General features: G+C 40.1%; 3 protein-coding genes across 3 annotated transcripts; 1 reads left to right on the forward strand and 2 right to left on the reverse strand.

Moving 5' to 3' along the window:
- The first annotated feature begins 1,458 nt into the window (after positions 1 to 1,458).
- On the forward strand, positions 1,459 to 7,416 carry RNEE/G (RNAse E/G-like protein). The gene is made up of 12 exons (XM_048104092.2): positions 1,459 to 1,606; positions 1,923 to 2,150; positions 2,237 to 3,498; positions 3,591 to 3,908; positions 4,048 to 4,089; positions 4,324 to 4,448; positions 5,271 to 5,418; positions 5,929 to 6,001; positions 6,335 to 6,447; positions 6,542 to 6,661; positions 6,861 to 7,016; positions 7,102 to 7,416. The coding sequence occupies exons 2-12, from the start codon at positions 1,967 to 1,969 to the stop codon at positions 7,270 to 7,272; spliced, it is 2,712 nt and encodes a 903-aa protein (XP_047960049.1). The 5' UTR covers positions 1,459 to 1,606; positions 1,923 to 1,966; the 3' UTR covers positions 7,273 to 7,416.
- LOC125205265 (D-3-phosphoglycerate dehydrogenase 2, chloroplastic-like) lies at positions 7,267 to 9,494 on the reverse strand. The gene is made up of 4 exons (XM_048104094.2): positions 8,939 to 9,494; positions 8,480 to 8,856; positions 8,194 to 8,403; positions 7,267 to 8,113 (listed from the first exon to the last, which is right to left on the reverse strand). The coding sequence occupies exons 1-4, from the start codon at positions 9,477 to 9,479 to the stop codon at positions 7,442 to 7,444; spliced, it is 1,800 nt and encodes a 599-aa protein (XP_047960051.1). The 5' UTR covers positions 9,480 to 9,494; the 3' UTR covers positions 7,267 to 7,441.
- Positions 9,495 to 9,588: 94 nt separating this feature from the next.
- On the reverse strand, positions 9,589 to 11,818 carry LOC125208472 ((R)-mandelonitrile lyase-like). The gene is made up of 3 exons (XM_048108099.2): positions 11,599 to 11,818; positions 10,005 to 11,514; positions 9,589 to 9,905 (listed from the first exon to the last, which is right to left on the reverse strand). The coding sequence occupies exons 1-3, from the start codon at positions 11,678 to 11,680 to the stop codon at positions 9,863 to 9,865; spliced, it is 1,635 nt and encodes a 544-aa protein (XP_047964056.1). The 5' UTR covers positions 11,681 to 11,818; the 3' UTR covers positions 9,589 to 9,862.
- Positions 11,819 to 15,406: the final 3,588 nt, after the last annotated feature.

The following is a 15,406-nucleotide window of genomic DNA, read 5'->3' on the forward strand; positions in this document are numbered from 1 at the left end:
TTTTCGTTGGATTCTGCTCATTTCTACTTCATTCCTTCGCTAGACTATTTCCTCCAGCATCTCCTGGATCTAGCGATTATGTCACCACCCGTGTTAGACCCAGCAAAATGTAATGTTTTTCACTACATAACCGATACATGAAATTAGCCTTATCAGTGACACAATTGCAACCACACTTTGATTAACTAATTGACGTAATAATTATTGTAATTTTTAAATACTCCTCTGTCCATAGTCCACTATTTACAGAACTATTTTTGATTCGGCATGAGTTTTAAAAAATAGCTCGATTTTTTGAAGAAACGTAAATGGGAAAGTAAATGAAATGTGAGATCCATTTTTAATACTGCTAGTTTTATATTGATTGTGAGTGTAAGAAATTAGTGGAATGTGAGGTCTGTATATAAAAAATGGAATAAAGTAAAGAGTTATTTAAACCGTGGATAACTCAACATAGCAAAATGACTATTTAAATGGTGGACAAAGAGAGTAGTGTTTTCCTAAAACAATGTAATTTTGTTATTGTTACCATTATATTTCTAATTTAGAAAACACTTCATCTGTCTTCATTTTATTTTTATCATTTTTTGTAATGATAATAATAATAATGATACAATACTAGTAATAATAATAATATAATCAACAATTATATTAATAATGCTTATAAAATTAAAAACATAAAAATTATTATTATATGCATAATTTTGAAAGTCACACAGAGTCAAATGTTGGGATAAAAGAAATATTATTTATTTGTATTATAATCAAAGTATGATTTATAATTTTAAAATTATATTAAAATTTCTTAATTATTTATTTAATTTATAATAAAATAATAATAATAATTTTTTAATACTATTATGATTCATAATTTAAATAGTTATATTAAAGTCATCATAACATATAATAATAATCATTATTATATAAAAATCTTCTTATAATTATTTTTATTATAATTATAATAATAGTTAGCTGTCACAATATAAACTAGTAGTCCATGTGTCCCAAATTATTTGAGTCGTATTCTATTTTGAAGTATCTCAAGTTACTTGAGGTATTTTCATTCATTGCGAAAAATAAAATAAAATATCTAATCTTATTTACTTTATTTTTTTTTACTATCTTCTTTCTTATAAATACTCAATTCTATCTTTTTATTTTATTTCTATTTAACTCACCAAACACAATTTCTTAAATTTCATGTAAAAAGGAAACGCCTCAACTAACATGTGACAAATGAGGTATAATTTATAATTTTAAAATATAGAGTAGTATTAAACTTTTCTTATTGAATCATGAATTTATTATATAATAAAAATAATTATTATAAATATAGTTATATACGATAATAAATATTATATATATCTAGAATCTTAAAATCTAAAAATGAAAAAAAGAATATCTAAGAAAAATCTCATTATTCAGAAAACGAAAATACGAGGGGCAAAGTGGAATTTGTTATAAAGTAGAAACAGTTTGTAAGAAAGTAGATAAAGATTTTAGCAGAAGGTCGAGGAGAGCTGCTGCTCCTGTTCCTGCTCCCTCGCATTCAAAGCCGTCGCCTTTTTGCGCGTCCGTTAATGGGTTTTCGACCAACTTCTCAGAGGTAAAAGCCTCTCCTTCTACTTTCTTCTTCGCATTACTTCGTCTTTGCTTGCCCAACTTTTAATTATATGCTGTTTGCGCCTGACTTGTATTTACCTTCACGACTCTATGTGAGTGAAATCAATTGATTAGCTGGTCTTCTTTGTATTGATTGTTGATGAAAAAGGCAAGGCCTTTCTTGAATTGAAGGAAATAAAGCTTTCAAATTTCTATGATAAGTACTTCTTAATAACTTAAGTAATTGGCGAATAAGTGTGTGCTCTTACTTGGTGAACGATTTAATGTAAATTGATTTTAATTGGTTTTCAATGGTGAAGGGACCTTGAAGTGAATCAAGTCTAATTCTTTTCCAAACCAAGACATGTGGGCATCTTCTGATGTCTTGTGGGGAACCAGAATTCAATATTCTGTGCTGCCATTTTCGCCAAGCCAGCAATGTAGAAGATGTACGGGAAAGTCCAAACCTCGAAACAGGAGAAAACCGGTATTTCAGTCATGGATGGGGAATAGGACTCGGCGATTCCTCCTTCCTGCTTTACGAAGAGGTATTGCCTGTATCCTTGTAGTCATTAGAGTCAGATTTTGCTCCAATATGTTGCTGAACACTCAAATGTGTCCAGTGGTTTCACAGATGATGAAAAGATTGCAAGATGTTCTGCAAGTTACTACTTGGCATCCAACTTGTTCTTTGGTGATTGCCATATCTCTCCCTCTCGTATTCCAAGGAATTCACATGTTACTGGAGCTTTCCAAGTAAGCGACCAGGTTGTGGAGGAACCTTGGCTAATGCAGCCGTCCCTTGTCTCTCACCATTTTGATGATACATGTACTTCAAGTGATATTGGTAATGAAAGTGAGAAATTGAACTGCTCGAATGGTAGTGTTCAGAACTCGGAAACGTTAAATGAATCCAGCCATGGTGGGGATTCCAGTAAGTATACTTATAATGTGAATGGAATGGATATCTTGGAACAGTCTGATTCTTTATTAACGAATTATATGGTTGAGGAGCCCTGGATTTTTGAATCTGTATGCTCTAGAGTCAAGGAGGCTTCAGGCGTGCTCAGGAGCGAGTTGGGTAATGATGAGGTTACTCAGATTGCACTCAGTGAACCGCATCAGCCCACAACACCTGAGAATCTGGTGCACGAGGAAGAAAATAATGAGACGACAAAGGAGGACTCTGTTTCCACCGTCATATTGATCAATTCTTCGATATGCACCGTTCAAAGGATTGCTGTACTAGAAAATAATAAACTTGTTGAACTATTGTTGGAGCCTGTGAAAAACAATGTTCAGTGTGATAGTGTATATCTAGGAGTAGTGACAAAACTCGTACCTCATATGGGTGGTGCATTTGTAAATATTGGCAGTCCAAGGCCATCTTTTATGGATATAAGGCCCAATAAAGGACCATTTGTATTTCCTAAATTCTGTGGCCCTATGGAGGAAACAGAGGTAATAAGCTCCACATCTGATAAACCTGAAGAGCATGTTGATTTTCCTGAAAATGGAGCCTTATCTACTGCAGTAGAAGAGCTAGATGAGGAGGATGACGACCAAAGCGAAGATGAATTGGTCAATGACGAGTTTGAACTTCATGGGAATCAGGCTAATTTTGATGTGTTAGATATCTTAAAGGAAAATCTGAATGGTAGCATAGTCGAGCATGGAGTTGACGTTGAAAAACCCAAGTTTGGAAAACATCTGAATGGAGAGGCTGAGCAGCTGCAGAGTAGAAGCCAACCCCAGGATGCCAGCATTAAGATTAAAGAGAATAAATGGGAACAAGTTAAAAGGGGCTCTAAGATAATTGTACAAGTTATTAAGGAAGGATTGGGTACAAAAGGCCCCACGTTAACGGCTTATCCAAAGTTGCGAAGCAGATTCTGGGTATCTAATACTTAGTGACCTCAACTTCTATGCTAAATGCTCCAGGATTTATATATTTGATCAAGTCTCTAAGATTGTCTTTAATGTTGTAGGTACTGATGACTTGCTGCAAAACAATAGGAATTTCGAAGAAAATTTCTGGTGTTGAGCGAACACGATTACGACTTATAGCCAAAACTTTGCAACCACCTGGGTTCGGGCTCACTGTAAGGACTGTTGCTTCTGGTCATTCACTGGAGGAATTGCAGAGAGATTTGGAAGGCCTCCTATCAACGTGGAAAAACATAGTTGATGATGGAAAATCTGCTGCTCTTGCTGCAGATGAAGGTGTTGAAGGAGCTGTTCCTGTTATGCTGCATAGGGCAATGGGCCAAACACTTTCAGTAGTTCAAGATTATTTTAATGAGAAGGTGACTGCATTGAATCTTTTTCTCTCGATCAAAGTTTCACTCCTTCGTTGAGTTTTATTGTTTTGTAGCACTACTTGTTAATTGTGAATCAAAGTCACAAGTCAATGCATCTGATCACTTTGACTCTTTGTTTCTTTAGGTGGAAAGCATGGTAGTTGATTCTCCACGGACTTACCACGAGGTATGAAAGCTGGTTGCTCGTTGCAACATCCTAGTTACCATTCTAGTTGTGCATCTGAGAGGATTAGATATTAGTCTGAACTGTTTAATTAGCCCTTACCATCTGAAAGGATTACATGTTGCGACAAGTTATTTTCTATTAAACCAAAAAGGAACCAATATGGTTGTATTAAAGCAATATATATGCTTCTTTTAATTCCAAATACAAGTTATTGACTTCTTTGCTATGTATTAGGTCACCAACTATCTTCAAGATATAGCTCCGGACCTTTGCGACCGAGTTGAGTTATACAGCGAAAGGACCCCCCTCTTTGATAAATACAATATTGAGGAAGAAATCAATAGCATTCTTACCAAAAGGTTAGTCTTGTTCTTTTGATCGTATCAATCATGAAAAGTAAACGCCCCATGAACATTATGCTTTTAGTCAGCTCTAATATTGTAAAGTTGCAATTTTATACTCCTACTCTAAAAAATCATCATAGTATCCTCTTTCTTTATCAATCTGATGGATGGTTGAAATGGGTTTCAGCACCAACAACTGGTTGAAACTTATAGCAACTAGAATGAAGCATATTTTTTACCCGGGGCAAAAGAAAATCACCACTGAATGCTTTAATCAGGTCACAGTCTTGAAGCATATGAAAGTGATGGGTTTAGTTAACTTTACTATGATATTAGACATTCCTCGTTTTAATTCAAATAGTAAGTCTTCCAATATCCACTCGTTGATGGGAACTGTGTGGCTCTATGTTGGTCCGTAGGTTACCTTTCCGAGATAATTATTCACGATTAAATTCTGGAGGTCTTTTCTCTGCTTTCTTGTTTTAATCTCATTTTTTAAAAATTTCTTGGAATGAGAAGAAAGTTTCTATCTGAAGCGTTAGGGCTATAAAATTTTCTTGCCATCAAGGACAGAAAAATGAAACAAAGTGCAAGGTTTTATTCTATACAACGAAAACATATCTCATATGATTGAGGTTACATGTCTGATAGGAGTATGTTAAAAGTAAAAAGTGCTGCAAACTTCATTCATATTCTTTAGTGCTATCTTTCAGTTGAATTCAGTTGCATGACTTGCGTTCATTATCACTCAACTTGGTCTCATATATGTATTTATTAATTTGCAAGTCAAGTTATTCCTAATCCTCCTACCTGAGAAGAATCTCATTTACTTTTTAGGGTTCCTCTGGATAATGGTGGTTATCTAGTGATTGAACAAACTGAGGCATTGGTATCTATTGATGTAAATGGGGGCCATTGTATGCTAGGTCAAGGGACTTCACAAGAGAAAGCTATTCTTGAAGTGAATCTTGCAGCAGCCAAACAGGTATTCAGATTCAGTTAGATTTGCTTTCCCTGTCTATGTTTTACTTTCTCTGTTCCACTAATAATGTCTCAAAACTGTGGACACACATATATTGAATGCAGTTTTTGTGTTTATAAATTAAAGGGACCCACTGGTTAAGGCACTTCTTTGGATTTGAGACATTATACATGGTACAACCCAAAAAATGATTTTGAGACAATATTAGTGGGACGGAGGTAGTGTTATGTGGTCTGTAAGCAAGACCCTTTAACATGTCTTATTTAGGAATACTTTGAATGATGAGATTCTTTATAGAGCCATTTATTTCTAGATGTAGATATGTGCTTTGAATGAACATGATTGATTTAGAACATCCTCATGGTTAAAACTTAGAAGCTATTTGTCATTTTCTATGTTATTAGTAGCATGCTGGGGTGATATTGTACATTAATTTGATATAGTTAACTATGCTTAGTATTGTTGTATAAATGAACTTGTAATTTATGCTGGACATGTTTTTCTTCCTTGTAGATTGCCAGAGAATCAAGGCTCAGAGATATTGGTGGAATTATTGTTGTGGATTTCATTGATATGGTAGATGATTGTAAGTATAAGAGTTTTTTTCTTTCTTCCTATAGCTTTGTTTTATGATTACCCTGTATTTAGTAAGACTTATACTTGAGGTTTGGTATTCGGCATGCTAATTGAGCTTCCTCCTTTCTCTAGCTCCAAGCCCATCCTTTACCCACACCCTCCACACATCTTATAAATAAGGCTCATGGTGTTTGTAAAGGGAAGGCTAATGATGAATATCTATTTGAGAAAACGTTACAACTTAGTAAGGAGGAGCGGACTTGTATTAGGAATGGAGAAGCTCAGAAGTCTAATGTATCAATGTCCTACGTCTCTATTTTAACATTTTTCTTTGATGGTGCAGCGAATAAGAGGCTCGTTTATGAAGAAGTTAAGAAAGCTGTTGAAAGGGACAGATCAACCGTGAAAGTATCCGAATTGTCCAGGAATGGGCTTATGGAAATAACTCGAAAGCGGGTATGTTGATATTTTCAAGATTTCTTGACAAATAGATATATTTAGTAGAGAAGGCATTAGCTGCTGATACCTTTTCTATTGTAATGCTTGATAGGTTCGACCGAGTGTTACATTCATGATCAGTGAACCATGCATCTGCTGCCAGGCAACTGGTAGAGTGGAAGCTTTGGAGACATCATTTTCCAAAATCGAGCATGAAATATGTCGACTTTTAGTAAGTGGTTTTCCTTGGGAATGGTGAAAGTTAGTTGAGAAAAATTACAATAGCTTATATTGGAGGATTTACTTCTGCCCATGCCTTCATCTTCTGCTGTATTAGTTGTTCGTTCACAACGTAAAAAAGACTTGCCTACTTCACGTTTTGATGTCTTATGTTTCACTGTGCTCTAACGGATGTCTTTTTATTTTGTCAGTCAACAATGGACCAGAAAGCAGATCCCGAGAAACCCAAATCTTGGCCACGATTTATCTTAAGGGTGGATCGACATATGTGTAACTATCTGACCTCAGGAAAGAGGACACGACTAGCGGTTTTAAGTAGTTCTCTCAAAGTTTGGATTCTCCTAAAGGTATGCAGAACAGCATTCATTTCCAGTCAAACTAGTGTTTAATGGTTTTATAACTTATACTATTTGAGTGCTTATCTATCTGCAGGTGGCTAGAGGGCTCAACCGAGGGGCATTCGAGCTGAAACTTCTGACCGATGAAGCCTCAGACAAGGGCCAATGCGACAGTGCTGCAATCTCAGTATTGCGGCCGAAAGAAGTTTCCCCCCCAAGAGTAACCCTTTTCCCCATAAAAAACTGGAAGACAGGTAGGAAATGAAACGAAACATAGCTCGATGAATCGCAGTTTTGTACATGACATTATTTAGCAGCAGGTTTCATGTAAATGATTTTGAGCATTTACTATCAATCTTGAACATTTACTTGAGAGCTTGTGAATGTGATTAGCAGTCAGTTTGAGACATGTATATATAAACAAATGCAGCCCTTCAAAGATGAAGGTAGACACACTCATAAATTGCAGGCACCTCTCCTATTTTTTTGAGGGTAGCTTCATCAGGTTCTTCATCCACCCCAATAGCCATTACGGCCTTCCCCCTCTTACCACTCCTTCCAACACTCATGTAGCTCACGTTTACGTTACGCTCGCCAAGAATGTTTCCGACTTGTCCGATCATTCCCGGCTGGTCTACTTGATGACACAGTATAACGTTCCCCTCCAAGCTCACGTTCACGCTGAAGGCTCCCACACGCGTCAAATGAGGCACCCCCTGCTTCACACTCCCTTGGATGCTAATCCTCCCGTTGTCCAACAACGTGCTCTCAAGTCTTGACTCGGCACCACTTATCTGTAGCTGAATCGACTCCACGGGTTGGTCCACTCGAGAGCTTGTACCTACCTTTTCCTCACTAATCCTGAGGTGCTTCTGCTTGGCTATGAAGTCTGCATTCACGAGGTTGACATGAGCATCGGAGATAGGCTCGATGATGCCCTTTGTGATCATAGCTCGTAGTATCCTAGTGTCCAAGTCATTTGGATCTCGAGGTGAAGCATAGAGCACCTTGACTGTTTGGATTCCAGTTCCTCCGGCAACCAACTGCACTGCTACTCTGCCCAGCTTCTCGGCTAGAGCAACGTAAGGACCCAACGCAGACATAACCTGGTAAGAAAGCAAGCACGAATTAATGGCAATGGGAAAAGCGTTTGCATTAGAGGAGAAGGCGCGTCGGTAGTGGTGACCTGAGGAGAAATGATGGGAGCATTGAGTGCAGTAGCAGAAAGCTCTCCTCTTAATGCACCAACAACAGCCTCTGCTATCTCCACGGCGACTTGCTCCTGTGCTTCCTTCGTGTTAGCTCCGAGGTGAGGTGTGGTTAACACATTCTCATGCTGCGCCAGTCGACTGGCATCTCCCGATGGAGGCTCCTCCGAGAACACATCAACGGCCGCCTACCCATAGCAACAAATTTCACCACATCAATAACAATCACAATCACAATCAGTGTCAAGATGGGAGAGGAAGAACCTGAGCAACAATTCCAGAATCAAGGGCTCTGAGCAAAGCATCCTCATCCACAAGGCCACCACGGGCAACGTTGATGAAGCGCACTCCCTTGGTCATCTTGGCAAAGGCTCGATCATCGAATAGTCTGTGAGTCGAAGGGGTAAGAGGCATATGCAGGGACACAAAATGTGCAGTGGAAAGAGCTTCATCAAAAGAGACCAAATCCACACCAATGGCGCGCACTGTATCAGCAGGCGCGTAAGGGTCGTGAGCAATAACACGCATTCCTAGCGCCTTACCGCGCCTTGCAACCTCACTTCCAACCCTACCAAATCCCATCACTGCCAGAGTCTTCCCAACCACAGTAACACCAACATTCTTGCTACGTTCCCATTTTCCTATCATCACATTTATAAACACACATGACAAATCGACAACACAATTTTTTAAGGTCTTGTCAATAATTATATACATACATACCAGCTTTCATGGAGGCATCAGCCCGAGCCACATTCCTCGCCATGGCGGTCAGCAGAGCAATCCCGTGCTCAGCAGCCGCGATTGTGTTGGCCGTGGGGGCATTCACCACCAAACACCCAAACTCGGTAGCAGCCTGCCTATCCACATTGTCGATCCCCACGCCAGCTCGTCCCACCACCTTCAACCTCCCTTTGGCAGCTTCAAACAGGCGGCGCGTGACCTTGGTCCCACTCCGGACAACCAGCGCATCAAACTCACCAATCCTCAAGCACAATTCATCCAAAGACAGATTGTAGAGGCATTCCACGTGGCCGAACTGACAGAGCAGATGGAGGCCGGCTTCTCCGAGCTTGTCGGAGACTAAGATGGAGGGCCAGGGGGATTCTGAATTTGCTGCAGAGTTCAAAGTGGTGGAGATGCGTCTCAAGTTGGTGGAGAGAGAGAGTTTGTGGAGAGAGGGAAGGATGGGATAAGATTGTTTCTTGTGTGTTTGGCTGCTGAGATTACAACTGGCACACCAAATAGAGGTTGCTGCTGCCATTTTTTTGCCTAAATGAGCCATGAACTACTTCATTTTATTTTTAAATCTAGTATTTTGACTTCATTCACTTGTAACAGTAACTATAATAACTGAAAAACGACAAAGCCAGTTTTTCTCTTTTTCTTTAAGAGTTTTTTGGCCTTATCTTGCCAAGTTGGAAGTTAAAAATCTTACAATAAAGAAATTGTTTATACATGAATTCTAAGTGGTATGTTTGACTTGAAAATTGAAGCACACAATATCATCAATTTGTTGAATATCCAAGAACAAAAATTACATTCAAGAAAATTGGGAAACCAGAAGCTAAAGAAATCTTTAGTAGCACAAAAACAAATGAGTGATTTAACTCATTCAGTTTCCTATTTAACAAAAAGATAGCAGTTTCATGATGTGTCTCTCTCTTTAAGCAGCTTCATGCCAAAATGCCTGCAACACAACAAGCATAATCCAACCATTATCATTAGTCAATATTTGCATATCTAAACAAGAGTTGAGTTTAGTTGAGTTGAGGTGAGATTAGATTACCTTCCCATCATGAGAAGAGTAGCCTGAGGGTTGGTGCCGGGTGAGACGGCAAACGTGGAGCCATCGACAACTCTAAGGCCTCCAATCCCGACGACTCTGAGGTTTTCGTCGACCACCTTCCCCATCAGACAGCCGCCATGGTAGTGCCATATCGTGCTCACGGTCCGCCTGCAGAACTCCCCCATCTCCTCGTCGCTGAGCTGATCACGAGGCAGTGGCGTCCCCACGTACCTAAACTCCCTCCCCCCGAACCACTGGTGCACCTTGAACTCATCCATGGACCGGGTGTTGAGCACGTCCCCAATCTTTCTCGTCCCGTTGATGCAGAGCTCAAGGTCAGTGGGGTTGCTGAAGTAGTTGAAGCGGACAACGGGATTCGTCCTAACATCCGTGGATGCCAATCTGAGCGAGCCGGTGGAGAGGGGCCCGACTATCTTCTCCATCAGAGTGGCAACCGTGACATAAGATGAGGTAGCCGGCCTAATGAAGATGGGGCGAGCAGGGGAGAGGAAGGGCACGATGTTGGATGCTGCTTCGAGATAGGTCCCAGCGTTCGTGATGCCAACAACTTGAATTAACGAATGGTCTAAAGGCACCGGTGGAACGATTGAGATCCCGTTTCTTGGGTTGTCGTACAAGAACCGGCCGACATAAGGGGAATGGAGCACGACCGGGATCCCCCACGACGCGAGATAAGGCCTCGGCCCAATGCCGCTGAGAAGCAAGAGCTGAGGGCTGCCTAAAGCGCCTGCGCAGACTAACACTTCGCCATTCTCACGCACCATTGCGTGGTGAAAACCCCCAATTCTGTCGCGGAAAACGACGCCGATTGCGCTCTGCTTCGGAGTTAGGGATGGATTAGGCGCCACCAGAATCCTCTCCACGCTGGCTTGCACCACCACTTTAAGATTGCAGGGATTGGCGTAGCTGAGAAGGTCGGCGGCGCTGTGCCTTGTGCCGGAGCTGTCGAAGGTGGAGCCGCCGATCTTGGTGCCGGCGGTGTGATCCAAGCTGAAGCCGTGGTAGGGATCGATGCCGGCCTCCAGCAACGCGTCTCGAACCGCGGATTGCCAGAGCCTCAGCTCCGGCCTGAACACGATCGCCTTCTCCACCCACTCATACGACTGATTCACCATCCTAAGATCCCAATCGATCCCTGATTTGGCGTAAAATTGGGGATCGGCTCGGCTGTAGAAGCCGGCGTTGATCGCGCTGCTGCCGCCGAGAACTCTGCCTCTGGCGTTGGGGACTCCGTCCTCGGAGGTGAAGGCTTGAGCAGGGGAGTCGTGGGCGTCGACTTCCATCAATGTCGTGAGGAAACCGTCGCGACTCATCAGATTCGGGACTCCAAACGGAATTCCCCCCCTTTCCAGCACAAGAACCCTAAAACCCTCCGATAGCGTCGCCGCCAGCGGGCAGCCGGCGGTGCCGCCGCCTACGATTATGTAATCATAGTAATCCTCCGCCGGGAAATCGGTGGCGTTCGATACCAGCCCTAGATAGGCCGGACCTGCACAAAGCACCACCAAAAACGAGGAAATCAGAAAAAATTAGAAAATTGATCGGATAAATAATCGGAGGTGGAGACGATTACTTTGCTGAGACTGTGAGAAAGGTAGAGAGATCAGAGCGGCGATTGCAGAGAGGATAAGAGCTGTGAAGAATCTTTCCGGCATTGCTGTAACAAGCTTGGATTTTCTTGAGATTTCTTTGAGAAAGAGAGAGAGGGAAAGAGATTGATGGTTGTGATTTGCGGTTAAGCTGAAGAAGTAGAGAGAGTTTTGGTGGGAAATTCAGTTATAATAATGGTTACTATATGAAAGTGAATCTACTGTGCCTCAATTTCTCAATTACTACTGAATTTACAATTTATAAATAAATTTGCGTCTTCATAATCTACCTCCAATTATTTTTGAAAACTTCTTAATTTTTTTTATGCAGTATTCATTTTCCAACTTCATTTAAGAAATAGTAAACTTTTCTTTCTAAGTCATTTCAAACACAATTAGAGCTTCGAATTTCCGTAGTAAATTGATATTGAAATTTGAGGTACAATTTATTTTTAGCACTCTCTTCTCTTCATCTCATTAATGTTGAATGATTTCTTTTAGCTACGAAAATTAATAAATAAATATTTTATAATAAATTTATCTAGGATAAGATAGATTTATGATAAATTTCTCTCTCTATCTATTATTTTATTAAAGCCTACCTCATTCACTACAAGATAAAATGGATGAAGGTAGTATGTGAAAGAATAAAAAATAGATATAATTAAAAAATTGAAAAGAGATAGATTAATTCTGTTTTTATTTTTGCTGAAAAAAGAAATAATACAATTATAATGGAACGACTCCAAAATGAAATACGAGCCAACAATAATAGGACAAAGACAGCACTAATTAAGTAAAACTGTCACCCAATCAATTTTAAAATTGTACTCTTTGACGTCTTTGTCCCACTATAAACTAACTGTAATTCATCTTGGACCGACTTATTATCAGTGAATCATTTCATAATACTTATTTTTAATTTACTTTTCAACCTTAATATATTAAACAGAGAGTAATATACCTTTATAAATTTACGTGTAATATGTGCACCATGATTTTCCTAACAAAATATTTGAAACATTGTCACAAATGATCAAGAACAACTTAATGGTACTAAATTATTATTTTTTTTGTCCAATTAGAGATTTGAATCACTAAAATAAATTAATGCTCGTGAGTATATATAGTTTTATTTTTATACAAACATGATTAATCAAAATATAATTTTTTATAGATTATTTATTTTGTGTTTAGAACTATCAAGAAAATCTATTAAAATTTGGAATTTATGTTAATTATTTAAATTTTAATTAACCAACAGATATAATATTTTGAGTAACAATTTGAATGAAATTATTATTTTTAATAATATAATATTAAAATTTAAATTTGTAAGGATTCTAGAATTACAAATAAGAATGTCTATGAAAAATTATAAAATAAAAATCTTGAAAATTTGTGTAGTATTCTTTTTTTTCTTATTTTCGGCATTCTTATTACTTTATTTGTTAGATAAATTAAATATCAAAATAACACAATTTAAAAGTTAAGAATCATAGTATATTTTTTTTCAAGTTACTAGAATATATTCTGCTAAACAAACGGCCACAATTCTTTTGTCACGACATCAGTTTTATTTTTGGTATTAGTGTATTGGAGGCATTATAGAAATTTAGATTTTTAATCTTTCAATTGTAAATTTATTTACTTTCCTGTTAAGTTCACATGAATACATCATGATAACATAAGAGCATCAATAGCATCAACAGGCGGACTTCCCCGACGCCCTTCCCGTTGCCCTCTCCAAAAACACCTCCTGCCACGTCATAAGGACTTCCCACCCTCCTGTCACGTCATAAGAACTTCTCACTGCACAATCCGCCCTTCCCATCACCCTTCCCACACGGACTTCCCGCAATTAAAAAAATTCACAAATTCACAAATATTCAATTTAAGTTACGAAATTAAAATTTCGACACGAATACAAACAAGGAAAATGCAACAACTTCATTAATTAAAAAAAATACATAGTCATTATAAAATAATAATAACCCAAGCTTCAACAAATGTGACCACTGGCTCACTCAACATCCTCCGCGTCGCCCCCGTCGCCAGTGCCGTCGTCGTCCCCGCCGCCAATGCCACTGTCGTCGTCCCCGCCGCCAGTCTCGGCGCCATCATCTCCAATGGGTGGCATCCCCAAATCGCGCCGGATTGTGTTGATGACATCCTTCAACATCCTCTTGTAGATAGGATCGGTCGTGTTATACCACATGTGCATGGTCCGTACCAGGTTAGCCATTTGTTGCGCGTGGGCGAGATTGTTATACTCTGGAGGGGCCTCCGAATGGACCTCTTCAGACCCGCTAGCGCTTCCCCTTGCCATCCGCTGCGCAGTTTTTTGTCTAATCGGGCGACGACGGCGGCGGGAAGACGATTGAGGGGTCGGGATCACTACCTCGGCTTTGGGGAGCTCGTGCGAACCGGCACTGCTGATGTACTCGCCGGAAGTGCTGATCTTCGTCCGCTTCGGCCAGCCCGCTTCAACCCCCGCACTAAATATTTAGGAATTCTTCACCATGAGAAAGACCTTCCAATGCTCGAATTCACGGAACTTCAACGACCTGTCGGGGTACTGCTGCATGGCACGGATCTTCACATCCTCCTCGGACATACCGCTGGTTGCCTGGCGGAAGTTGTTTTGGTAGAGACCGGCAAATCGACTAAGCTTAGACCTCAACCGCTCCCACTGTTTCCTGCATTGCTCGGGACCGTGATGCTTCCCATCAGCTGGTTTCCATTTGAGGTAGCTTTGACTAATGCGAAACCACATTCTGTCGATATGTTGGTTATTCCCGATGTAGGTGTCCTCGACTACACCGATCCAGGCCTTCGCAAGTACGACGTTTTCCGCCACGGACCAGACGGTTCTCCTTCCCGTCTCCTCCACATCCTCCTCGGCCCCCGTACGCGAGGAAAAGGCCGGGCCTTTCCCCTTGCCCTTGCCTTTGCCCCTGCCCCCTGCCGCTGCCCCTGCCTAAGTTGGAGTCTCCCTGACCGGAGATAAGAAAAGGTGTCGATGCCGGTGAACTGAGTATCCAGAGGAGTACTCTGGGGGAATCACTAGACAATAAATCCATATATGGGCGATAGACATTGTCCACAGGTGTTTGGGGCCCCTCTGGGGGAATCACTAGACAATAAATCCATATATGGACGATAGACAATAAATCCATATATGGACGTCCGCCCGCCCTTCCGCCTGCCCTTCCAGCGACAGCCGCGGTCTTCCGGTGTCCTCACCGGATGTCCGCGTCCTCCCCTTCGTGCCTCAATGACGCCCTTCCCGTGCGGACTTCCCGGAAGCCTCTCCGAAGAGCGACGGGAAGTCCGCCATTGGAGATGCTTTAATACTCCCTCCCCTCTGTAGCTGAGTTATATTCTCTTTTGGATTGTCCTACTGTAGCTGAGTCATTTCTTTTTTTGACAAAAAATACTTTAAGATCTCTTCATCACTCTATCTTTTTTCTTTCTACTTTATTCTCTTTTTACTTAATTTATTTAAACAATTTTTCTTAAATCCTGTGCCAAAAAGAAATGCCTATACTATAGAAGGACGGTGGGACTATGAATGACTAGTACCAGACTTTATCGTGTTTGTGTTTTTTATTGAGTTGACACGATAAGAACACGATAATTTTGAATCGAGTTCAGATTGATATTATTGTTATTTGTAATTGTCATACTTACTATGTTAGTAATAATGTAATTCAAAAAGTTTTGAAACTTTACTTTTGATTATTTCAACAAGATACATGAAAACTAAATGCCAATTTAAAAATTATACAT

Source organism: Salvia hispanica, chromosome 6, assembly GCF_029641045.1.
Source record: "Salvia hispanica isolate PSC_SH4W2 chromosome 6, Shi_PSC_v1, whole genome shotgun sequence".
Taxonomy (NCBI): Eukaryota; Viridiplantae; Streptophyta; class Magnoliopsida; order Lamiales; family Lamiaceae; genus Salvia; species Salvia hispanica.

Excerpts from the sequence above, each read along its gene's own strand:
- RNEE/G (XM_048104092.2), top strand. The coding sequence starts at position 1,967 with ATGTGGGCATCTTCTGATGTCTTGTGGGGAACCAGAATTCAATATTCT. Across the intron at positions 3,499-3,590 it reads AGTTGCGAAGCAGATTCTGG|GTACTGATGACTTGCTGCAA; the intron begins GTATCTAATACT and ends TTAATGTTGTAG. Across the intron at positions 4,449-5,270 it reads AATAGCATTCTTACCAAAAG|GGTTCCTCTGGATAATGGTG; the intron begins GTTAGTCTTGTT and ends TTTACTTTTTAG.
- LOC125205265 (XM_048104094.2), bottom strand. The coding sequence starts at position 9,479 with ATGGCAGCAGCAACCTCTATTTGGTGTGCCAGTTGTAATCTCAGCAGC. Across the intron at positions 8,857-8,938 it reads TGATGCCTCCATGAAAGCTG|GAAAATGGGAACGTAGCAAG; the intron begins GTATGTATGTAT and ends ATGTGATGATAG. Across the intron at positions 8,114-8,193 it reads CTCCCATCATTTCTCCTCAG|GTTATGTCTGCGTTGGGTCC; the intron begins GTCACCACTACC and ends CTTTCTTACCAG.
- LOC125208472 (XM_048108099.2), bottom strand. The coding sequence starts at position 11,680 with ATGCCGGAAAGATTCTTCACAGCTCTTATCCTCTCTGCAATCGCCGCT. Across the intron at positions 11,515-11,598 it reads TTTCTCACAGTCTCAGCAAA|GTCCGGCCTATCTAGGGCTG; the intron begins GTAATCGTCTCC and ends TGCTTTGTGCAG. Across the intron at positions 9,906-10,004 it reads ACTCTTCTCATGATGGGAAG|GCATTTTGGCATGAAGCTGC; the intron begins GTAATCTAATCT and ends GTTGTGTTGCAG.